Source organism: Camelus bactrianus, chromosome 5, assembly GCF_048773025.1.
Source record: "Camelus bactrianus isolate YW-2024 breed Bactrian camel chromosome 5, ASM4877302v1, whole genome shotgun sequence".
NCBI classification, from domain to species: domain Eukaryota; kingdom Metazoa; phylum Chordata; class Mammalia; order Artiodactyla; family Camelidae; genus Camelus; species Camelus bactrianus.
In genome coordinates, this window is record NC_133543.1 from 89,170,841 (window position 1) to 89,195,434 (window position 24,594).

At 56.7% G+C, this 24,594-nt stretch overlaps 1 protein-coding gene across 5 annotated transcripts; it reads left to right on the top strand.

The window, feature by feature from the left end:
• The first annotated feature begins 48 nt into the window (after positions 1 to 48).
• Positions 49 to 23,459, top strand: SLC4A3 (solute carrier family 4 member 3). 5 transcript variants are annotated; one of them, XM_074364374.1, is made up of 24 exons: positions 49 to 6,985; positions 8,619 to 8,718; positions 10,122 to 10,265; positions 10,606 to 10,771; positions 11,370 to 11,647; positions 11,803 to 11,918; positions 12,315 to 12,514; positions 14,102 to 14,250; positions 14,409 to 14,589; positions 15,070 to 15,205; positions 15,472 to 15,655; positions 16,105 to 16,204; positions 16,674 to 16,858; positions 17,513 to 17,738; positions 17,965 to 18,183; positions 18,572 to 18,720; positions 18,901 to 19,095; positions 19,516 to 19,734; positions 20,089 to 20,178; positions 20,713 to 20,879; positions 21,362 to 21,615; positions 21,941 to 22,110; positions 22,294 to 22,467; positions 23,138 to 23,459. In XM_074364374.1, the coding sequence occupies exons 3-24, from the start codon at positions 10,215 to 10,217 to the stop codon at positions 23,213 to 23,215; spliced, it is 3,687 nt and encodes a 1,228-aa protein (XP_074220475.1). In that variant the 5' UTR covers positions 49 to 6,985; positions 8,619 to 8,718; positions 10,122 to 10,214; the 3' UTR covers positions 23,216 to 23,459. The 5 variants fall into 5 exon arrangements, with proteins under 5 accessions (XP_074220475.1, XP_074220474.1, XP_074220476.1 ...); XM_074364373.1 differs by having other exon boundaries at positions 49 to 8,718; XM_074364375.1 differs by lacking the exons at positions 49 to 6,985; positions 8,619 to 8,718 and adding an exon at positions 8,771 to 9,361.
• The last annotated feature ends 1,135 nt before the right edge of the window (positions 23,460 to 24,594 follow it).

Genomic DNA, 24,594 nt, shown 5'->3' on the forward strand with positions numbered 1-24,594 from the left:
AGGCCAAGCAGCCTTGTTTGAACTGTGAGACCCCGTCTCTGACCCTGCCGTGCCCTTGCTGATGGGATCAGGTAGTACTCCCGCCCCTCCACCCGTCCTCAGCCAGCAGCGCCTGTCGTGTGGCCTGGCGTGGAAATCACCACCTAACAAAACAGCGGAGCCAGTTAGTCTCACTTTCAGATTTCAGTTGGGAACTAAAGAGAATCTCAGGCCTTGGGGAACTGAATACAGTGTGACTGAGAAGAGGGTGTGTGGAGCTGGGCTGTGGGGTGGGCATCTGGTGATTTCCGTCCCTGCCTTCTCAGCACTGCCTCACTCAGTGCCGGGGCCTGGTTGGGTTGACTCCGTGGCCACCATGATCAGTTTAGGATTGGGCTAACAAGGCCCGGTCCTGGCCTTTTGCTGGAGCAACCAAGAAAGAGGCAGATTTCCCCCATGAGGGCTGCTGAGGGGAGAAGCCTGCAGCTGCTGGCCCTGCAGGGAGAGCCTTCCTGAAAGTGGAACCATGCAGAGAGAGAGAGAGGAAGACAGAACTGAGAGGTGGAGCCACCAGGGTCAAGTCCTGGTGGTGCCCGGGGGCAGATACCCCTGGAATTTTAGGGTATGTGATCTAAAGAGGACCCCTTCCTTTTCTCTTTTTTGGCTTAAGTTGATTTAAGTCAAATATGAGCCACTGAAAGGGTCCTAACTGCATACATCCCTATTCTGACTTGACCTGTGGGCCTGAGTGGGGATCTGTTTCTTGCACTGAAGAATGAACACAGCGGGAGTAGTGGGACCTCCATATTGAGTAGAGAGGCCTTGATAAGAGGGCTTGGGGAGGGACTGCTGAGGACTCAAGCTAAGCTGCTTTTGAGCCCCAGAGCCTGGCTTGGCTAAGTGTGTGTGGTTTTGAGAACTAACAGATGGGTCTCATTTTGGGAGCACGTACCTGCCAGGCACTGAGCTCAGTAGTAACAGTCTTCTCGCAGGGGTCATGGGAGGTGGGTGGCATCTTGTTACAGGTGAGGAAACTGAGGCTTAGAGGAGGTGAATGACTTGTCCAAGTTCCCATCAGTAAATGGAGGAGAGCTGATGAGTCCAGGCTCATAGGACTTCAAACCTAGGCTGTCGGCAAACCACTGGGCCGCACTGCCTCCCCCTTCCCTGCAGCGCATGGACCTCTGTGCCAGTCCCACTTAGAGCAGGCTCATTGCCAACCCTGCCCTGGGCTGGGGGGTCTCTGAATATTCCTGTACTTGTCCAGCACAGGCAGGCCCAGATGTGCTATTTTTGAATTTTCTCTTTTCTTCAGAGTGTAGTGAGATGTTAGGAGAAGTATTGATTCGTGGGTGGTTTCTACCCCTTCTAGCTGAACTGCAGTGAATAAAGATGCTGGATCTCTCAGTTCTGAGTGAGAGAGCTAAGCTGCAAGAAGAGATTTGGAAGGGACCATAACTGGTTAAGAGTCTGGAGTGGGAGGGGGAGGGTTTTCAGAGAAGGGTAGTAGAGGTAGTGTAGGTGCAAACCTTTGACGCTGAGGGGCTCTCAAGGTGGAGGGCCCTGTGCCTTGCTCCCTGTGTGGGATTAGGGAGGACAGTGACCTGTCAGATGTGCCGCATGACCAGGGCAGCTGGAGCTATGGCAGTTCAGAAGGACCTGGCAGGATATGATTGGTGACACTTGCCCGTATCTCTCTTGCAGGGAGAAGGGAGGTGGCCCAGAAGAGCCTGTGGGCCCACGGTGGGGCCTGGAGGCCACTTGAGAGGCTGCTGGAGAGTGTGAGGGTCCACTGCAGGGGAGTGGGAGAGGCCAGCTCCCAAATGCGGATGTAATCGAATTAGACTTAAATTCATTGAGTTTCAGTCACTGATTGGGAAGAGTTTACTTGAATGTTACCAGGCTAACTCTTCTGTTGGTTAGAAATGGGCACCTATTACAAGGAGAAAGTCGAGTTATACAGAAAAAAGTTTTATTTTTGCATACTTGAACTTCAAGGACCACTATGTTTCCGGAATTCCTATTTCTTACCATTGGGATGGTCAACATTGAGGGTTTGGAAGGTGTGGCTCTAGAGGGGAAGGGAAGTAGTTCTTTCATGGTGGTCTGGGGGGTGACTCCTTCCCCCCATTAGAAGTCCTTCAACTCAGGGTTCCGGGGAGAGGGCTATGTTCTGATAACTTGGTCAGGTCTCACTGTAAAGCTTCGTTCTGGGGAAGTCCAAGGTGGGGCCTCCTGCAGGGAGGGTGGTTGTAGTAGGCTGGAGAAGACCTAAATTCTCCTGGAGTCCTGTCTAACCTTGACCCAGCCAGCCCTCTGCAAACTCTGGGTCCTGACAGGATGGAACCATGTGGGAAAGAATCAGTGCCACTGGAGGTCAGGCCCTCATGAAGGACTCAAAGTACCACATCAAGGTCCCTGGATTTAAGGAGGGAAAAGAACTGCTGGGTCCCCGGTGGGAGAAGGTGCTAGGTAGTTAGGGCACACTCTTGGCAACTCTGCCCTTTCTGACCTCCATGTAAGGCAGCATTGTTCCTATCCTGAAGCACGTGCATTATGTACTCATTCATAAATTCCCTGAATGGATGAATGTATTTATTCCTTCACCTGACAGAGATTGATAGGACACAGGTCCTGCCACAGAGCCCATTAAACCATATGTCAAGGCGGGAGAGGTTCCCCAGTGGCTCATAAACTACTACTCCCACGAAACAGCTACTCTCTCTGGGCCAGGACTGAGGGGGAGGGAGTGGTGAGGCCAGTATTTAAGGCTCCATTGAAGATTTATAGAGGAACACCCCTAAATAATGGTGAAGGTCATAATCTAACATCTATGGCTCAGTGAGTCCTTACTATGTTCCATGCATTGTTTATAAAGCGTCTGATCTTCCCAAATGTTTCTCATGTTCCTTTGATCATAAGATACAGAGCCAGTAAGCTCAAGAAAAGAGCCCTTAGTGCATACATGTGACCCATCCCTGGAAGGCTGGCGCTGAGGCCCCAGAGATAGGGTTTCTCCTGTCTCTTGGAGCCAGATGGTTTCTCTGTCTCCTCCCTAGCAAGGCCTTGGTCAGTTCTAGTGGGAGAGTAGGGAGGAAATGGGGTGAATCTTGGAACTGGCCAGTTGGGAAGTTCTGGCCAGGGTGGAGGTCCCTCAGTGACAGGCCTGCAGAAGGGTGGAGAGGCCCAGAAAGGACGGTGTAGAGGTTCAGGAAATAAGTTCACCTACTTCTGTTTTGCTTGGAGCTGGCCTGAATTTTTAATTGAAGCAAATTAAAACTTCCCAAAAATATTAGTCCACTTTCTTGGCAGTGTGCAACCCTCCACCCCCACCCCAACCCGCTCCCCGATCAGTGATCTTGCACCGTCTGCAAACAAGAGCCAGAGCTGGTCCTGAGATGGCCTTCCCCAGCCTCTGGCCCAGAGCTCCCTTTCATGGAGGCTGGGCCCTTTTACAACCACATTCCCAGAAGCCCCACCAGGTCACAGTCAGCCTGGGTCGGGTAGAATAATCTCCAGTCATTTTAGGATGATCTAGAAAGTGGTGTGAGGCTGGGGCAGTTGGAGAGGAGCTTCTGCTATTTCCTTGTGCTTGAAATCTCTGGGCACAAATCTGTTTTCTGTAACAATCCAAGGAAGTCCGCTGCACCCTTTGTCCTGCAGGTGCTCTTTGGTGAGCCAGAAGACAAAGATGCTGGTGTTGCCCGCCCAGGTCATTACCACACCTGGGAGTGTCTGACCTTCAGCTCTGCACCTCACCCAGGGGAGGTGCCAGGGCGCACCTCCTTCTCAGACCCTCTGAGCTACTGGGGCTGCTCTGCCTCTGACACTTGTGCACAGATGTCCGTCAGCAGGACTTGCCTTCCATACCCTGGACTGACCCCAGAGATCAATCTGTCCGCTCATTCTGGCCTTTCCCCTCGAACGAGTGCTTATCGATCGCCTGTCTGGCCTTGGGCTTGCTGGCAGTGGAGGCCTGAGGCAGTGGAGGTACAGGATTCACTCCCTGAAACTGTACTTAACAGCATTATGCTACATTTTCTGTAGAAACAAGGTGGGAGGGGGCAAAATATATATTCACGTTTGCCTCTCTTTCTGTGAACAGATTCTGGAGGGAATAAACAGATATTGGTGGTGAGGGATGAAGATGAGAACAAGGCAGAAGAGGGAGGGGGTGGTATTGAGGGTTATATTTTTACTTTATAGATGAAAAAGATATTAAAACTCTCAATGTATTATGATTCAAAAGTTACATTAAAAATTTATGTAAGGTCCTGGGTGGGGGTCATTGGCCAGACTGAGTGGCATACATCTTGATTCCTAAGACTTTGAAAGAAGGGGAGCAGGTGAGCTTGAAGACCCATCCCTCTTTCTCAGCAGGAAGTCTGTCTCTGATGGGTCATTTCACGTGGAGTGAGAGGTGACATCCTTCCTCCTCCTTTGCCAGGATGCTGCAGTAGCTTCTAAGAAGACCTGGCCCAGATTGGTTAGCTGTGGCTGAAATTCAGCCACAGTTCTGTGTGGCTGCTTCGCCTATCTCTGGGGGCATGCAGTATTTCGCGTTTACCTATTCAAGAGTCAGTGTGTGTGACGGTCATAGAGGAAGAGGCACAGGAGATTTAGATTCCAAAGATTATGCGTTAGTTTTGCATCTCGCTCTTTAACCACAGGCAAGAACATGCTCTTGCTGCTCTGTGGCTCCTTCGTCTCTAGTGAGGGATGAGACCAATCAATAACGTATCCAGCTCACAAAATTGTTGAGCGCAATGATGTACACGGAAGCACCGTGTGAACCAGAAAGTGTTAAATAAATGCTGGTTTAAAAAAAAACCTCTGCCTGTTAGTTATTACAAACCTGCTTTGTTGCCTAGAGATGCCCTCTGTAACCAGAGAGGGATAGCCTGCATCTCACTGCCCATGTGTTTATGAGTGGCTGTTTCTCCAGGGTGCTTCCGAGGCAACCTCAGACACTTCCGGGGGTGCGAACAGGCCATGGCATGTGTTTTCTTGGCCCATCCTCGGTCACTTGATCATCTTGGACTCAGTGACTTCTATGCCCTCCACAAAAACATTTCTCAGTTTATTAGTTACTATAATTACTTGTGCACTCGCCTTCAATGCCACAGACATTATTGAGCTCTTAAAGTGTGCCAGGCTCTCCGTGAGAAGACGGGTGGGAGGTAGGGATAAACCAGATATGCTCTGGCTCTTGGGGAGCTTACTGCCCAGGGAGGTGGTGGGAAAAGGCACCTTGGAGCTGGGTCAGGAGGATGGGAAAGATTTCAGTAGGAGGTGATCATTGTAATGGCCATTTTGGAGCATCTACTTTGTACCAATCATTTCATTGACATGACTGCACTTGGTACAAATCTAAAGGAAAAATGTGATCTCTACTTCATAGGTGAGAAAGCTGAGGCTCTTAAGAAAGGGGATTCTCACCAAGGGGTGGCTGGGGCCCTGTTTCTCTTCCCCTGAAGCTGTATTGCCTCTTAGATCTTCTAAAGTGCCCACCCTGGTTCAGCCTCTAGTTTTTTAAATCTGTCCCTTTGTGGTACCAGGTTCCAGGGTTACCACATCCTACCCGAAAAACACCATCGAGATCCTCAGCCCCCAAATACCCATGCAGGTCCCGTTCTTTCCTGCAGGGGGCCTTTCCTGAGCTCTTCCTTCTGCCCGGAATGCTGGCCCCTCTCCTGCTTCCCCAACCCACCCCTCAGTGCATGGCTAATTCTTTTGTACCCTTCAGGTCCTTGCTTAATTGTCCCCTCCTTACAGCTCGCATCTTTAACTACGCAACCTGAATATTCCCTGTAAACGTGCTCTCCCCGTATGGTGCTTGCCAGATTTCATAATTATAAATTTATGTCTTTGCTTGTTTGTAGTCTGTAAGCTGCCCAAGGGTAGGGACCAAGTCAGGTTTTTTTCACTGATGTATATCCAACACCTGGCACTGGTAGAGTGTAGAGTGAATGTGTGGATCTTGGTTACACACTTGCGAGTGCCTAAACTGTTACATTTTCAAAACACCTTTTATTTCAAGCCCCCATCCCAAGGGGTTGGTAGGGCTCCCCTGATCTCACCCTTCCCTCCCATCTTGGAGGGAAACTCCTTCTGCTTTGCTGATTGGGGAGGGCAAGGGGTGACTCTTCCACCTTCTCCCTAGCTTCTGGTCAAGACAGTGCGGGTCTTGCAAACACTTTCTTTTTCCTCCTCTGCAAACCTTCCTAGATTTCCTGAGAATTTGGCTCTGGATGAAGAAAAGCAGAAAGGCTTGCTAAGCTTTCTGTCCCACCCATTCCCCTCAAACAACAAAAGCCAAAGCAGGCTACCTGCTCCGGTGGGGTTGGAGGGGAGTGAAAGGACTCATGTCAAAATGTCATCCTAGCACAAATGAACTGAATCTCTGGAGCTTAAAGGTAGGCTCCCCAGAGGGGTGAGAGAACCTTCAGATGCAGGCCATGCTGTCCTGGGATTGGGTCTGTTTCAAAGCTGAGTCCAGGTTTACTGAGGGACACATAGATTATGACGACATAAACCACGGCAGAGTAACAATAGTAAATAAGAAGAATGACATTTATTGAGCGCCTATTCTGTGCCAAGCATCGAGTTGGTATTTATATATAGCATCTCTGACTCCAGAGTCTGGGCTCTTTCTCAAAGCCATGTTACTTCTCTCGTAAAATAAGGTCTTACTCACCACAAGTTCAATCAACAACAGCATGTGCCACTGGGCGCTCTGTTCTGGGGAGTAGGGAGGAGATGGCAAGAGGGAATTCCAGGCCAGTCTAAGTGACAACCTGGGGTTACCTGAACCCACACCCTACTGTCTTCCAGAAACTCTTCAGCTTGCCAAGTTAGGATTACAAATGCAAAGATTGGTCCATTGGCCAAGGACCGTCAGAATCTACCCTGGTGGAGGTAAAGCTGTCCTGGATCTTTCTGTCTTCTTTGAATTGGTGTGGCTGGGATCTTCAATTTGGCAGGAAGACTTACTGCCCTTTGAGATGTAAGCCAGCTTCCACTTATTTCATGTGTGTACATTTTATCATTTTTCAAATTGCAAGTTACCCGAGGGCTTCTGCGGCTCTTCCACTTGTAGTAGTATTGATACCAGCTGACACTTACTGAGCACTTCCTACGTGCCAGGCACTGTTCTAAGTGTCTCACATGGATGAAATCATGTCAGCCTCTCAACAACTCTGTTTTCATTGCCATTTTGCAGATAGGGAATCTGAGGCCCATAAAGGGTAAACAACTTGCTCAAGGTCATGCAATTATCAATGACAGAGCTGGGCTATGAACTTGTGCTTCTTAATCACTCCCCTCTTTGGCTTCTAGGAGCCTCCTTAGAAATTCGGGAAGTGAGTGGTATGTTTCAGTTTATGCTCATGGCATGGAAAGTTTAACACTTGCGGGAGGGCATCAAGGCATGGTTGAGGGGACAGGGAGCACTGTAGTATATGAGGCTAAACATTAGACACGAAGCCAGAAGCCCTTGGGTTCAATTCTCTGCTATGCTGCCTACCAGCCTTGGACCTTGGGCAAGTCACAAACTTTCTGAGCCTCATTTTTCTCACCTGTCAAATGGGATTAAGATGCTCTGCCACAGAGGGTTGTTGTGTGCTCATGAATATCAAAGTGGTTTCTACCTAAATTTAAGGTAGTGGCATGATCATGGTTGTTATCTTTAGGATTAAAGGATGGAGATGGTGAGGAATGATGTAGGAATAAGAGAGGTAGGGGCTACCCGGGCCTGCTAATAGGATGCTAATTCTCTCACTTGCTCTCTCCCAGCTCCCTGATATTGGTACCACTAATGCCTGGTGCCCACTCAGCCTGTGCCCTGGACTCAGAGCCCATCTCTCTGATTGTATCAGTCAGGATGCCGAGCTGCAAACAACAGCTACTCTAAGCTGGAAAGGAATTTATTAAAAGGAATAATGAATATTAGGTGGTACTTTGGGGAGGAAGAGAGAGCTGAGAATAATGACCAGTCACACTGCCAGAGTGTCTATCTTCTGTAACTGGGCACCAAAACCTCCACCATGCATGCGCGCGCGCACACACACACACACACACACACACACACACACACACACACACACAGAGTGGTCATCCTTAGTGCATGCAAGGAGCACTCTTTTGTCACAGGAATGAAGACCCCATTGGGAACAATCTACAGGAGACTGACAATTACAGTTGTGCTGGAGGCAGTGGGACACAGAGGAAAAGCCTCTTGGACGCCAGGAGATCTGAGTGGGAAACATGTGCTCAGTGTGTTCCCTGGGGAAGGTGGGGCCTCAGAGGGATGAGCTGTGTGATGCCCTTGGGCATCAGTGTCCAGGGCCCAGGTTGGCAAGACTCTCCCCAGGCTGTCTTGGTATGAAAGGATCTCCTGTCTGACTTTACTGGCTAAAAGAAAGGGACTAGGGCCATGAGCAAGACCAAGGTGTCAAAGGTAAACTGAAGGCCAGAGCCCTCAGAAATGTTCCCAACTGGGGAATTCAAGGCTCAACTCGGAACTGAGTTACCTGGCTCAGAGCGATAAGGGACTGGGACGTGCATTCATGTGCTGGGGCCACCATAACAAAATTCCATGAACAGAGTGGCTTAGACAACACAAATTTATTATCTCCCAGGTCTGGAGGCCGGAAGTCGGAGATCAAGATGCCAGTAAGGCCGTGTTCCCTCCAAAGGCATTAGGGAAGGATCTGTTCCAGGCCTTGCTCCCACGTTCTGGTAGGTTCTGGGCTTGGGGCAGCATCACTCCAATCTTCACATGTTGTTTTCCCCTAGTATGTCTGTGCCCATATTTCCCCTTTTTATAAGGACACCATTCATACTGGAAAATGAGCCCACCCCACCCAGGATGGGTTGAGCTGAGACCCAGGTAAGGGCAGGGCTGGGAGAGGGTAAATTACATGCCCAAGGTCATAGGGTTAAGCCTCTTCCCCACACGGAACCCCTGGTGCCCATCACCCTGTCCCCCTCCCCAGGAGTTGATTTCTCTCTCCTGAGCCTGGCCTGGCCGCTTTCACCCTCCCCTGCCCTCAGCTCCATCCTGGGTTTTCCCCAGACACCCTCCTATGTTCTAAGGATTTAGGGTTGTGGCTTCAACAGGTATTATCGAGGGCCTGTTATAGACATGGCATTGTGCTAGGTGCCCAGTTTCAGCGAGACCCCAAAGGGTCAAACAGGGCTCTGGTCTTTCATTTCAAAGACCTTTGCCCTTGGAAAAGAGGACATGACCTCAGGGTCCAGAGAGGTGGAGAAGGCGTATGAAAACTGAGCCACAGAAGCTTAGTGCTGGATAGAACTCTGGAACACTTTTTCCCCAGACCACGCTGGCTACGATGGGGAAACCCAGGCCCAGGGAGGGGAGGTAACGTGCCAAGGTCAAATGTTGGGTGGTGCCTGGTGGTAGAAGCTGGACATCGGGGGCTGTATTGGGACTGAAGGGACAGGTGGTGGGTGCTTCCCCGGGTCTGTGAGCTCAGCTCCCAAGGCTGGCGGGGCTGGCGTCTGTGGAGGGGTCGCCTCCAGGGCTCTTGCGGGGAGGGGAAGCTAAAAGCAAGGTGGTGCGTGAATCTGGGGATTGTGGGAGTGGAGGGCGGCGCACCCGCCCCCGGCAACGCGTGGAGCGCCGGAAAAGGGGCTGCGGGACAGGTGGGGTCCTGCGGGGGCCCGCGCGTGGGGGCCGGGCCGGCCGGGGCGGGGTGAGTCACCACCCGCCCGCTCCCATTGTGCGGCCCGGCGGCTGCGGCGGCGGCGGCGGCTGCGGCGGCGGAGCTGCGGAGCCGAGCGCGAGGAGGTGGAGCCGCGGGGTGCGGGCTCCGGCGCCTGCGTCCGCCTGGCGCCCCTGGCTCGCCGCGGCCGCGGGCGCCCCCCGGCCGTCCGGCCCTGCGCAGTGACAGGCCCCGGAGCGAGTACGGGTGGGAGATGAGGCGCGGCGGCCGGCCCGGGTCCTGCACGCTCCAGGCCCCCGAGGTACCGCAGGGCGGTGCAGGGCGCGGCGGGCCGGGCCCGGGGATGTCCCGGGCGTGGCGGGACCTCGATGGGCGCACGAGAGGGCGGGGGATCCGGCTCCGGGGAGGGGGAGGGGGCGGCCGCGCGAGATTCCTGACCCCGCCCTCCTCCCCCAGAGCTCCCCACTAGGTCCCGTCAGCGCCCCCTTCTTCTCACCCGGGTCACGGATCCCTCAGTGAGTCAGAGCCTCCCAAACCGCCTCTCCGGACATGGCCAACGGAGTGATCCCGCCGCCCGGGGGCGCCTCCCCCCTACCCCAGGTGACTGACCCTCGCGGGGTTGGGAGAAGAGGAGGGGGAGGGACTTCATGGAGGAGAGGGGCGTCTTCTGGTCGACCTTGGGGGGACCCCCCCCCCCGATCCAGAGTTGGAACTAGGCAGGGAATATGGAGAAAGAAGGGGTCTTTTGGTAATTTTTGGATCTGTTGCCCCCACTCCTTACAAGCCCTGGGGGCCTGGGAGGTTGACATCAGCTTGGGGCACAGGGAGTAGAAGATGGAGTTTGCTGGGCTCCCCCATCCCCACCAAGGGCTTGGAGTTGGGGTGGGTGTGGGGCGTACATGGGTCAAGTGTCCTTAGGAGAGTCTGTCTGAGTCTACAGGTCCGGGTGCCCTTGGAGGAGCCCCCTCTGAGCCCAGACATGGAGGAGGAGGACGATGACTTGGGCAAGACCTTGGCTGTGAGCAGGTTTGGGGACCTCATCAGCAAGCCCCCGGCCTGGGACCCCGAGAAGCCCAGCCGCAGCTACAGCGAGCGGGACTTTGAGTGTGGGTAGCCTGGGGACCCCTAGTGTGGCCGCCCTCACCACCATCACCTTCATTGCCACCATCACCGTGCTCTCCACTGGCTTGGTCACCCGGTGCCGTCTTATGCTGGATGCTGTGCTGGACGCTGTGCTGGGCCACCATGCCATGTTAAGTCATCCTGCCTCACTCACCCATCACCTGTCTGCCTGCCAGGGGCGCTGGGCCCCAGACATAGGGGAGATGTAGAGAGATGGGCCTGAGGCCTCCCTTGGTGACCTTCATCTTCTCTAAGGCTCTGTCATACCTCTGGCCTTGCTTTCTTCTGTCTGCCACCTCCCCTCCCTTTCTGAGCTCTGCTGACTTTACCTTTCCTTTCCTCGCTGTATCATGTCCCCCCATCCCCACCATGACCTCCCCTCTCCATTGCTCCATCCCCCCACTCTCCCAGGCCTTATCAATGACAGGACACAAACACAGGTGTTGGGGGGAGCCTGGCTCTAGAGGAAGGACTAGGGTGCACTTGTTTGAGGCTTTGAGCTAGAATAAGGTGTGTGCCACTAGGGTGGCAAGGGGCCCTCTTCTGCTGTAGGGGTCCCAACAGGCTCTCCTGCACCCTCAGTTCACCGGCACACATCCCACCATACCCACCACCCGCTCTCGGCGCGCCTGCCTCCACCCCACAAGCTGCGGCGACTGCCCCCCACCTCTGCCCGGCAAACCAGGAGGAAGAGAAAGAAGGAAAAAACCTCTGCTCCTCCCTCTGAGGGGACCCCTCCCATCCAGGAGGAGGGGGGAGCCGGAGTGGATGAGGAGGAGGAAGAGGAGGAGGAAGAGGAAGGGGAATCTGAGGCAGAACCCGTGGAGCCCCCACCCTCAGGGTCCCCACCAAAAGCAAAGGTAGGATCTGCCCCTGAAGGAGGGCTGGCTGTTCAAGGAGGGGTGCGGAGAGGAGGGGAGGCCACAGCAGCGGGGAGTGGGGGCGCGGGGCAGGCAAGGCGGGGCTGAGTGTGGGGTTGGGGCAGGGACCCAGGGCACGTGTGGTTTATCCACAGTTTTCCATTGGAAGTGACGAGGATGACAGTCCCGGCCTCTCAGGGAGGGCTGCCTTCACCAAGCCCTCGCCGCCAGTGGGCCTGAGTTCCGACAAGAGCCCCCAGCACTCAGTCAGGTACTGGCCTCTGGCCCAGCCCAGAGCAGGTCCTGGGCTCCTTCCTGACCCTGAGGACTGTCCCCAGTTCCAACCCCAGAGAAGCGAGGAGGAGAGGAGAGGAGGTAGAGGAGGCAGGAAGGGGCGTGCTGGTAGTTGACAAGGAGAGAACCAGAGGGCCGACAGGGAAAGAGTCTTCCAGGAGAGTGAGGGTGTCTGGGTGAAGAGGGGATTGAGAGGAACTGGGGACCAGTGTGATGGGGGTGGGAAGGTGAAAGTGAGCTTTTTCCTGCCCAGGAGGAGCCTGTGTTTAGTCTCCAGGCCCTGTCCCCTGACAGAGGGCAGAAGAACCCCTAACCTGGCCCGTGTCTGTGGAGGTTCTCTGCCAAGTCCAAGGTTGCCATGTTGCCTCCTCAGCTCCCCAAGTCCCCGGGCCCGTGTCTCCCGAGTCACTGGAGAGAAGAGTCGGCCCTGGAGCCCTTCGGCCAGCTATGACCTGCGGGAGCGGCTGTGCCCAGGCAGTGCCCTGGGCAGCCCGGGTGGCCCAGAGCAGCAGGTGCCCACTGACGAGGCGGAGGCCCAGATGCTGGGCTCCGCCGATCTGGATGACATGAAGAGTGAGTGACATCCTGTGGCAGCCCCCACGGCCCACTCCCATGGGTGCCCAGCCTGTGAGAGACCTTGGAGAGGCCCCGTGCTCTCCCCAGCCCAGGGCTGAGCCCCTCTGTAGTATCCCTCTCTGCTGGAATGTGGCCAGTGACAGGGAGCTCACTACTTCACCAAGCCACGCCTTGGGTGCCAGAGCTGAGAGTTCCCCACACTGCACCTCTGCCCTTCCGTCCTGATTGTGTCCTCTGAGTCACCCCCGGAATACAGCAGCCCCTCTTCCACGTGACGTTTGGAGATATCATCGTGTCCCCCTCCCCTGAGGCTCTTCTTCTCTGGGCAAATGCTTATCTGCTTCAAACCAGCTCCCTGAGTCTGAAACCACTCTTCTAGGCTCTGCATCTCCCTATGTCAGGGTCCCCCACTCCCACCACACCACCCTTGGCCACGCCTGGCTGTGATCTCGGCACATTCCTTCCATCTTATCAGTGCCCTGGTTTCTGTGCCACCTGTCATCACCCATGGGGCTCTGTGCCCAGGCCAGGGGCATCACTGACCCCGCCCTCCTCCCCCTTGGAACCACTTTGTGCGTGTGGGGTGCAGGGGAGGGCTTTGAGCTCAGTGCGTCATGGAAAGTTGCCAGGGCCTGAGGACAGGGACAGGAACAATCCGATGGCAGCAGCAGCAGCAGCGGTGGCAGTGGGATGGTGGTGGGGTCAGAGGGAGGGTGTGTTTACAGACCCAGAGTCAGGGCTGGAAGCAGCAGGGAGCAGATCTGGGGACCTGGGGAGTCTGGATCGGGAGGCCCGGCCACTTTCAGCTCTGGTTGGACAGAGACCACTCCTGTCCAGGCTCCCACCTCTCAAGAGAGCCAGGGCTCTGGGAGGGAGCAGGGCCCAAGGCCACAGCCATCCAGTAATGACGAGCCTGCTGGAGGAGGTCACAGAGCCCAATGGGGCACTGAGCCCTGGGCCTGGGGACACTGAGGGCCGGAGCCCTCCTAGCCCTCGAGACTCGCTGGCCTCAGAGGACTTAGAGATGTTTGTGCTGGACCTCGAGGACTATGACCTGTGGGAATCCATCAGGGGCGAGCTGAGCCCCATGGCAGGGGGACCGGCTTGTGAGTAACTTGGCTGCTGGCCTCCCCACAGCTGCTAGCCTGAAAGGGGCAGATGGGGAAGAAGGGAGGGAAACTCAGCCTGAGTCTGCCTGGACGTGTACCCATGGGGGAGACATGGGTGCTGAGGGGGTGCAGGGAGAGTGCCGCGGTCTCGGGGCCCGGCCACTTAACGTGGCTCACTGCAGTGCAGAGTGAGAAGCAGTGGTTGTGGCAGGGGCTGTGGACTGAGTTAGGTGTTGTATTTTTATTGTGGCTTAGCCAGTGGTTCCCCATGTGACTTTGGACTAGTCCTTTCCCCTCTCTGGACCTCAGTCTCCTTATATAGGAAATGGCCACTCTGGATGATGTAGTTTTGTTGGCATGGCCCCTGGGTGACTGTGGGCCACCCCCCAAGTAGGCTGGCTGGGCAGAGCTGGAGGGGCTGGCCCCGAGGCCCTGAGCTGGAGTCCTGGGACCGCCAAGCCCACCTTCTCTGCAGGTCACCGGCTGGAGGACAACCCTGGTGTGCGGCGGCACCTGGTGAAGAAGCCATCTCGGACGCAGGGTGGGAGGGGCAGCCCCGGTGGCCTGGCCCCCATCCTGCGCAGGAAGAAGAAGAAGAAGCAGCTGGACCGGAGGCCTCATGAGGTACAGGACCCTGAAGGGGTGGACTTTTGGCTTCCTCTCACCTCTCCTTCCCAGAGACCCCCTTTCCCTCCCTCCTCGCCTGGCCCCATCACCATGTCCACAAGACAGCTGGTCCCATCTGGTGGCCCCCAGGCCCTCACCCTTGGCGCCCACCCCAGGTGTTTGTGGAGCTGAACGAGCTGATGCTGGACCGCAGCCAGGAGCCCCACTGGCGGGAGACGGCCCGCTGGATCAAGTTTGAGGAGGACGTGGAGGAAGAGACGGAGCGCTGGGGGAAGCCCCACGTGGCCTCGCTCTCCTTCCGCAGCCTGCTAGAGCTCAGGAGGACCATCGCCCACGGTAAGGGCCCTGCAGGCCTGGCCCTGGTGCTGCACACCCTCTTCACAGACCGTAGAGCTCAGCCTGTGCCAGGCTGCCTGGCCCGAGGGACTCATCCCTGGAGCCCTGGGGCCAGGAGAGGTCTGGGTGCCCTTCTGGGGTCGTGGGGTCCAGCTGCCTGCACAACCATAAGCTCTGAGGGGCAGGGCTGTGCCTTGGTACCTGGTACTGTACCTGGGCATAGTAGGTGTCCGTCCACGTGCAGTAAATCAGCAGATAACACCCTCTCTGGGCGAGGCAGGGGCCATGCCCTCACCCTTGTGCTTCCTTTTTTCATCCCTCTTGGGTTGGGCTGTGACCATATGGAACTGTGTGTCTGCCTGGGTGCCCTGGGGGCTGGGCTCACCCAGCATGTTTGCCTGCCCTCGGGGAGCAAGGCCACTGGGGGGTGTTTTTTTCTATCTGATGGGACCGTGTTTCCTCCTCTGACTGTGCCCCCAGGAGCTGCCCTCCTGGACCTGGAGCAGACCACTCTCCCAGGCATCGCACATCTCGTGGTGGAGACCATGATCGTGTCTGATCAGATCCGGCCAGAGGACAGGGCCAGTGTCCTTCGCACCCTGCTACTGAAACACAGGTGCCAGGGTGGGGTGCCTGGGAGGGGGCCTTCAGGTTCAGCTGCCCTTCCAGGAGCACAGACCCTCCTGAGTGGCTCTCCAGCCTCTGCTTGAATACCCCAAGTGACAGGGAGCTCTTTAGAAAGTATCAACTGTTAGAAAGTTCCTTCCTACACTGAGGCAGAAGGGCTAGAGGCCCTGACCCTCCATTCTCATTTCCTCATGACCTCAGTCCACCAAGGGTCTCTTTTCCTCATCTGCCTTGCCCCCTTTGGCCTCTCCTCAGCCATCCCAATGATGACAAGGACAGTGGCTTCTTTCCCCGAAATGCGTCCAGCTCTAGTGTGAACTCGGTCCTGGGGAATCATCACCCAACCCCCAGCCATGGCCCTGACGGTGCAGTGCCTACCATGGTCGATGACCTGGGGGAGCCAGCCCCACTCTGGCCTCATGATCCTGAGGCCAAGGAGGTCAGTCGCCTTCTTCTGACCTGGGCTCGTGGGGTGGAGAAGGCTTCCAGTTTCAATGGAGGCTATGGATGGCTTCACTGAGTGGATCAGGAAGATTGGGTGCCTGGCCCCATACTCGGCATGTGGGGGACCTATGTGACCAGCACGAGGGACCTGCCCTGGAGAAACAGGATGTTTAAATGGGATGATGGGGCAGACCCCAGGGAGCCACTTAAACAAGATAAGGCTGAGGTGATAGTGGGGGGCTTGGAAGAGGGACCTGGATCCTGGGCTGGTCTCCTCCTGATATGGGGCACATCACCAACAGTCCCTACATTGGTTGGGGAGGGAGAAAGCAGGGCCCAGATCCAGGGATGGGAGGGCAGAGTCCAGGCCTAGAGCAAGGGATGGGAGGGCCTGCCATGGCCTCCGGTCTGGGTCCCAGCCCTATTCCAGTTCTGCGTCCTCAGAAGCCCCTCCACATGCCTGGGGGAGATGGTCACCGGGGGAAAAGCCTGAAGCTGCTGGAGAAGATCCCTGAAGATGCTGAGGCTACTGTCGTGCTTGTGGGTAAGGAGGGCTCGGCTCTAGGGGCAGGGGCTGCAGGGCATGGGTGCCTCTACCGGGGTCTGTGTGTCATGATTTCTGGCCTGCAGGCTGCTCCTTCCATCCCCAACCAGGCCTGCCCCCCCCCCGCCCCTGCTCTTCTTCTCAACCCATCTTGCCCCTAGCCCTTTTTTCCCCAATCCTCTGCCTGTTTTCCATCCAGTTTTCTGCTATCATGGACTGTTTCTAGTCCATGTAGCACCTTTGTGAGGATTAGAAAATAGCATGCTTTCCTTAATACCCTCGATTTCCATCTGTTGGTAAATTATAATAAATATTCAAACACGCAAACAAATATGGGTTCTTTAGATTGGGGTTTCCTTACGCAGTGCACAGCCTGCACAGCTGTATGTGATGGCCCCAGATACCCACTCTAGGGCCTGCCTTGACTGCTCCCCTTTGCCCAGCACCCTGTGCCTTACTCTGCCCCCAGGCTGTGTGCCTTTCCTGGAGCAGCCAGCGGCAGCCTTTGTGCGCCTGAACGAGGCTGTACTCTTGGAATCTGTGCTTGAGGTCCCCGTGCCGGTTCGCTTTCTCTTTGTGATGCTGGGGCCCAACCACACCAGCACTGACTATCACGAGCTTGGGCGTTCCATTGCCACCCTCATGTCTGACAAGGTGGGTCCTGCAGTCCTGGAGCAGGGTGCTCTCCTGTTCACCTGAGCCCTACTTGTTTCCTGTCCCTCTCACTGCCCCTAGTGGAGCCCATGGATGCAGGGGTACTAGAGGCCCTCCCAGGTGCAGGCCTTGCTTCAGAGTGGTAGAGGGAACTGTTGGTTGAGAGAGAAAAGCGAGCCTGGGGCTGGGGCCGTGGGAATGGTGGGGAGGATTCAGCAGAGAAGAGGAAGCCCAGACTCCGAAGTTTTGGATGTGACATGAGACTTGAATGGGAGTCTGGATTCTTGTGGGCTCGGATAGGAGGGTCCTCTGGCCAGGGGTGACATTCAAAAGATTTACCAACCTTCAGGGTGGGGCCTTCTCCAATCAGAATGGCCCCTGCTTTGCCAGGCTTTAGCCCCTTAGGTGTTGCATTGTGGCAAAGTCTGGAGGCTCTGAGGGGAGTAGAGGGCACTCTTGGGGGTGCAGGTGGTGTTCCGGGCTGGGGCTGCCTGCCGGACAACACAGACTTTTCACAAGTGGACAAGACCTGTATATGTGGCTGAACGTTCACCTTGCCTCTTGCTCTGTGATGGCCCAACACCTGGTCCCCGAAACCCCCATCCCAGGGGTTCCCTGGGCCGCCAGCTCAGCCCCTGCCTCTCCTGCCCCCAGCTGTTTCACGAGGCTGCCTACCAGGCAGACGACCGGCAGGACCTCTTGAGTGCCATCAGCGAGTTCCTGGATGGCAGCATCGTGATCCCCCCATCCGAGGTGGAGGGCCGGGACCTGCTGCGCTCCGTGGCTGCCTTCCAGCGCGAGCTGCTCAAGAAGCGGCGGGAGCGCGAGCAGACCAAAGCTGAGATGACCACTCAGGGTGGCTACGTGGCCCCCGGGAAAGGTCAGACCCTTGGGGGCCTGGAGCCCCCCTTCCCAGCATACATGCTCCCACCCCAGCTCCCGAGGCCCTGACCCCAGTCCCATCCTGACTCCTGAGCCCTGTTTATGGCTTCCAACCCCTGACCCTGGTCTCTGCGACGCGTCCCCAGCTGGGAAGGATGGAGCCCAGGGCCTGCTCCCAGCACGAGGGGCATGGTCTGTGTTCCAGCAGCCCCTTGTGCCCCCAGAGCTGTCAATAGAGTTGGGGGGCTCCGAGGCGGCCCCCGAAGATGACCCCCTGCTGCGGACGGGCTCGGTGTTCGGGGGGCTTGTCCGGGACGTGAAGCGCCGGTACCCACACTACCCCAGCGACCTGCGGGACGCCCTGCACTCCCAGTGCGTGGCCGCCGTGCTTTTCATCTACTTCGCTGCCCTCAGCCCTGCCATCACCTTCGGGGGGCTGCTAGGTGAGGGGGTGGGAGGAGAGGTGAGGGGGCTCAGTGTCACCCGCTGGGTTTCTGGGTCAGGGCATCCCAGTGATCACATTAGGGGGCCGGTGGCTGAGAGGAGATCACCCCTCTTGTGACCATCTTAAGGAGCTGCTGGCTCAGCTTAGGGGGTCCCAGCAGTCACTTTTAGGGGACTACAAATGGGAGGGGATTGGGGACCCGATGATCACCTTGGAGGCTGGTGGTGAGGGGCAGGAGGGATGAGAGTGGTGAGGGGCCCTAGATATCACCCTAGGGGGCTGCTCTGTTCTTCTTGGGTCCCAGGGTTAGGGAAGCTAGACGAGGAAGAGGGGCCAGGTGGAAGGAGCTGGGCCAGGCCCATCCCACCGACCCTTGCCTGCCCCAGGGGAGAAGACGGAGGGGCTGATGGGTGTGTCTGAGCTGATTGTGTCCACGGCTGTGCTTGGCGTCCTCTTCTCTCTGCTGGGGGCCCAGCCGCTGCTCGTGGTCGGCTTCTCTGGGCCACTGCTTGTCTTCGAAGAAGCCTTCTTCAAGGTGACAGCCTGCCCCACCCCTCCCCCGGGGTCACCTGCCCCATCCTATGCCCCAGCCCAGGTGAGAGGGCCCAGCGGTCACTCCCCCTCTCCCTTGGGGGTCACCTCTTGCCTGTGCCCTGGGTCCCTGACGTCCAGGGCAGACGGCTGTGGGTAACCCTCTCTCCCTCCTGACCTCTAGTTCTGCCGAGCCCAGGACCTGGAGTACCTCACGGGCCGGGTGTGGGTGGGCCTCTGGCTGGTGGTCTTCGTCCTTGCCCTGGTAGCCGCGGAAGGCAGCTTCCTGGTCCGCTACATCTCGCCTTTCACCCAGGAGATCTTTGCCTTCCTCATCTCGCTCATTTTCATCTATGAGACCTTCCACAAGCTCTACAAGGTGGAGGCCCCGAGAGGTCTTGGGGGTGGGTGTAGAGGGGGCTGGGCAGTGCCCTTGGGAGGAGACCATGGGAGGGAGTGGTGTGGGCAGAGGGAACAAAGAGGAAGGCTCTGTTGGGTGTGAGCATGGGGGGTTGAGGACACCCTAGGCTAGGTCTGAGTTGAAGGGCAGGGAGTCAACCCAGATGTTTGAACTCCAGGATTCACCTGCAAAGGTATGTGGCAGGAGGAGGGCACTGTCAGTGCTGCAGGGCTGGGGGTCCTCGCGTCACCATTTGCAGAGGGGGGGTGTGTGTGAGATGTAGCTGGATGTCCTGTGTTACATTGCCCGGTCAGGTCTGTCCCTCACAGGTGTGCTGATGGTAGGAAATCAGGGCCACCTACCCAGGTGAGCGCCAAGGCGGCCATGTAACCCACACAGGTGTTCATGGAGCATCCACTGCTGCCATTCTACCCCCCTGGGGGAGCCTTGGAGGCTGGGCAGGACCTGAATGGGAGTGTCCCGTCTCCCACTGAGGGGCTGCCGGGCCCGAGGAACCAGCCCAACACGGCTCTGCTGTCCCTCATCCTCATGCTTGGGACCTTTCTCATCGCCTTCTTCCTACGCAAGTTCAGGAACAGCCGCTTCCTGGGTGGCAAGGTGTGTTGCTGGCAGGGTTGGGGCCTGGGGAGGCTCCGTGGGTCTCCCTCAGTTCCTGCTGTCACCGCCAGGCTCTGCTCCAGAGTGGGGCTGCGCCTTCTCCCAGTCAGCCCGGGGACCTGAACCGAGTCCTTGCAGCCCTCCTCCCTGTCTGAAGCCTCAGAGAAGTGTAATCAGGAGGGGAATGCCCTCCTGGGCTGGGCCGACACCCGTGGGGTCTAAAGGGACAGGTCAGGGGACTCCTGGATCCTGCTTAGACGCAAGCAAGATTGGGGTTCTAAGCCCCCGTGCTCCTCTCCTGACCCTCACCACTGTCCTCCTTCGGCTCCTTTACCCTGATTGGCCCCTCTCAAGGCTCGCCGCATCATCGGGGACTTCGGCATCCCCATCTCCATTCTGGTGATGGTCCTGGTGGACTACTCCATTACAGACACTTACACACAGGTGAGTGACTCCCAACCACCTCTCGCCGCTGGTTCTCACCCCAGGGCCTTGAGAGTGAGGCCTCAACACCTCCTCATTCTCCCAGCAGCCAGTCAGGCCTGGAACCCCGCTTTCCTGGTGAAATGCTGGTGTGCTAGGGCTCCCAGGGGTGCTTGGGCTGAGGCTTTCAGAAGCAGCCGTGTGGTCCACCTGAGTGGCCAGCTAGGGGGTCTGGGGCTGTGTGTGACCCTCAGTCAAGACTCCTGGAGGAGCAGGTGTGGGACTGGGAGCAGAATGACAGGCGTCCCCACAGCAGGTCTCCTGACAGCTTTGGGGCTCACGGAGAAGGTATGTCATTTCCCTGTCCTCTACCAGACCCTTGGAGGGACAGTGACTTCGGAGGATACAAAACTAATTTCCTCCAAACTGTTCAGACCTAAATTCCCTGGAGCCCTGGTACCAGGGGCACAGTGCTTGCAGGGAGCAGCTGCTACATGGAGTTCCTAGCTTGGGGAGATAGCATCCTTGAACCTTATCTTTCTTCTGGCCGTGCAGAAGCTGACAGTGCCCACGGGGCTCTCAGTGACCTCCCCCCATAAACGCACGTGGTTCATCCCGCCCCTGGGCAGTGCCCGTCCTTTCCCACCCTGGATGATGGTGGCAGCCGCCGTGCCTGCTCTCTTGGTCCTCATCCTGATCTTCATGGAGACACAAATCACTGCGTGAGCGGGCTGGGGACACCCTGGATGGAGGAGGTGGGGGAGGGGTGGGGAGCTGTGGGATTGGCAGCCGTAGGGTGTACATCGGCCTGGGGCACAGTTTCCCCATTGTGCTTTGACGTGACATCTGTCAGTCGCCACCGCCATTTGCAGGGTGGCACTTGACAGTCCTCAGAACACCCTGGCAGCGTGTTCTCTCACCCAGTGATGCTCACATATATCCCATTTTGGTTAAACCACAGTGATGTGGTGAGAGCTGGCATCTGGCTTTTGCGGTGTTTTAAATATCCACAGTATGGGAATTTGGCTCAAATTTGCTTAAATGTGAGAACTTCAATTTGAGAACTCGAAAGGGGAAGCTGGCAGGTCCCGGGAAAGCTCTGCTGTGGGTGTCCTTGCCCCACTACACTGTCCCTGCGGTGTGTGCCTGATCCTGCCGCTGGCCCGCCTGCCTCTCATCCCCGCTGCCCGTCCCCTCCCCGCAGGCTCATCGTCAGCCAGAAGGCACGGAGGCTGCTCAAAGGCTCCGGCTTCCACCTGGACTTGCTTCTGATCGGCTCCCTGGGTGGGCTCTGTGGGTTGTTTGGGTTGCCCTGGCTCACGGCTGCCACCGTCCGCTCAGTCACCCATGTGAATGCACTGACCGTTATGCGCACTGCCATTGCGCCTGGCGACAAGCCCCAGATCCAGGAGGTGCGGGAGCAGCGGGTCACTGGAGTGCTCATCGCCAGCCTCGTGGGTGAGAGCATCCTTGCAAGGCCCCGGCCCCGCCCCACAGACTGGCCTTCTTGGACTTTAAATCCTTTCTCCATCCCAGACTTGACCCAGGCCCCTTCTGAATTTCTGAATGCGTCATGACTGGCCCTGCTCTGACCCCCAAACCTGCTTCTTGACACTCCATGTGCCCTTTTTTCTGGAGCCCTTTCTTGGTTCTAAGTCCTGCTCCATTTCTCCATCTTCTCTTGGTCATAGTGATGAGGTCCAGCTCGTCCCCTCCCCAGCAGGCCCACCTGTCCTCACGGGGGCTGTCCAGGGGTCATGTAGGTCTGTGTCACCTCCTCCAGGCCTGTCCATCGTCATGGGGGCTGTGCTGCGCCGGATCCCGCTGGCCGTGCTCTTTGGGATTTTCCTGTACATGGGGGTCACATCACTGTCTGGTATCCAGCTGTCCCAGCGTCTGTTGCTTATCCTCATGCCAGCAAAACACCATCCTGAACAGCCCTATGTGACCAAGGTAGGGCCAGGAAATATGGAGGTGGGGAGATGGGCTGACGGCGAGGGTGTCCAAGGGATCCCTGGGCTGGAGATGGCTGGGATGACCATGGAGGAGAAGTTGGGACCTGGGGAGCCGAGTCCCCAAAGATAAGTTGGGAGCTGGTTGGTTGCTGTGTGGTGAGACCTGACGCCTGTTCTCCAGGTGAAGACCTGGCGGATGCACCTGTTTACCTGCATCCAGCTGAGCTGCATCGCACTGCTCTGGGTGGTCAAGTCCACGGCGGCCTCCCTCGCCTTCCCCTTCCTGCTTCTGCTCACGGTGCCACTGAGGCGCTGCCTTCTGCCCCGGCTCTTCCAGGACAGGGAGCTGCAGGCGGTAAGGGATGGTGCCTGGTGCAGTCTTGGGGGCATGGGCCCTGGATTCAGGGAGATCTGGGTGCCAGTTTCTGCTCTTGTGTGATGATAGCAAGTTACTAACCTTCTGAAGTTTTATTTTCATCTGTATAATGGGGCTACTAATAGATTCTCCCTTATAGGATCATGGTGCGGATTAAACCAGGTAAAGCAATGCTAATCCAGGTAGAGCAGTGAGAACCACGGTTTGGTGTGAAGAAAGCACAGGGCTGCTATAGATAGCTGTGAAGATCATGTCCTGAATCAAAGCACACAGCTGAGGGACAAGTAGGGGTGAGGTGGCACCACAATCCATCCCGAGCCCTGTTTTTATCAGCTAGGGGAAGGGACATCTTTTTGAAAATCGCCCACCCACACATGGGGTCTCAAGGCACCGCAGGAGCGAGGAGCCCCAGGAAAGCACTTCTCTGTGGTAGCTGCTGTCATTCTCATTGTTAGGAGGTATTGCTGGGGGGTGACCTGAAGGCTCTGGCCAGAGGAAAGTGCTTCAGCCTGGGGCCGCGGTCCCTGTAGACAGCCAGGCCTAGGAAGGTCTGGGGGCAGTGAGGGCTGCTGGTCAGAGGAGTTGCAGGGGAATGGGAGGCGGTGAGTCTGCGTCCCTGCCTCTCCCAAGCTTCTCCTCCATTCCACAGCTGGACTCCGAAGATGCTGAACCAAACTTTGACGAGGACGGCCAGGATGAGTACAATGAGCTGCACATGCCAGTGTGATCCTCTCCGCGGTGCCCCTGAGACCCCGACACCTTAGTGATCGACACCCCGGCCCCAGTCAGAGCCTAGTACCAGGGCCAGTGGACGCCTCATGACCCAGAGACGTGCCTGGAACCACTACTGATGCCACGGCCAGAGTGGCCCCCTGACTCTGCCTGAGGCGCTGACCTCGTCTCACCCAGGCCCTTTCACAGACCAGACAGGCACAGGCTTTGAGCTCATTATAACCACACCCTGTGTCTTGTGTCTGCCTCACTTTTTTGGTTCCACCTCTGGTTTCTCAGGTCATACTTATCCATCGGTAACTGGAAAAATTCTATTTTCAGGGTCATCAAAATCAGGGAGAGTTTCGAGGCAAGGACAGACTTCTTAGGGGAAAAGGGACAGAATCAAGACCACAGAAGTTCAGGGCTGGGCCTTATCTTCACTCTCTCGATCCCTCTGAAGTACAGTTGAGGAGCTGGAGGCTCAAGGTCTGGCTCAAGGTCATACACTGTTAATCCAGCCCCTGCTTAGAAGGAGAGGGCGGGGGAGGGGGGTTGCTCTGCTTTAGCCACTAGGGAAATCGGAGCGTGCCACTGACTGTGGGGCCACAGAGGGGAATGGAAAATGTTTATTTTCTTTCCCTGATCCTTGGCATTCCTAGGAGCAGGGACAGTAGCTGCCCAATCCCCTAGACGCCAGGGTGGTGCTGGATTTGGGGTCCTGGACCATTTTAGATTCTCCAGGCTTAAAAGAGAGGCAGTTCTGAGGCCACTCCTTGTGCAACAGTCTGTCATGCCAGAAATAACCTGGGAGGCCTCCAGGAGGGTGCAAACTGGGAGCCCATTGCGTCACAGCTGCTAGGCAACCAGCCTCGTGGTTGAACGGTTGTCCCTGTGTTGCCCTCTGGTGGCTGCTCTCTCACACTGCAGGCTCTGACCGGACTGGGCATGGGTAGCACTGCCACCTGGTGGACCCACTGTGGTCAAAGATCCCATTCAAACACATTTAGTTCCTCCTGGGGAGATAAGGGGGTGAGGCAGAGAGGTTCCGTGGACTTCCACAGCCCTGGGCAGCCCTGAGCATCTACAGCCGGGAATGCCTCCACCCCAGGTTAGCCATTTCCTCTGGAGCTGGCCCTGCTTCTTCCTTATCCTTTCCCCCAGTTTCCCCACAGGTGTTCAGGCCAACAGGTAGAGCCCTGAAGCTGATCAAGAGAGAAGGGACACACCGCTGTGAGGCTGTTTTGTTCGAAAGGAAGAGATGCGCCCCTCCAGCTGTCCCGGATTGTCATTCAGGCTGAAGTATTTCAGCCCGGTCGGCCTCTTTGGTCTCTGGCACCACGGTGGCCTCCCGCTGCCTCTGGCTCCAAACTGATTCCCTTGGCCTCTGTGAAG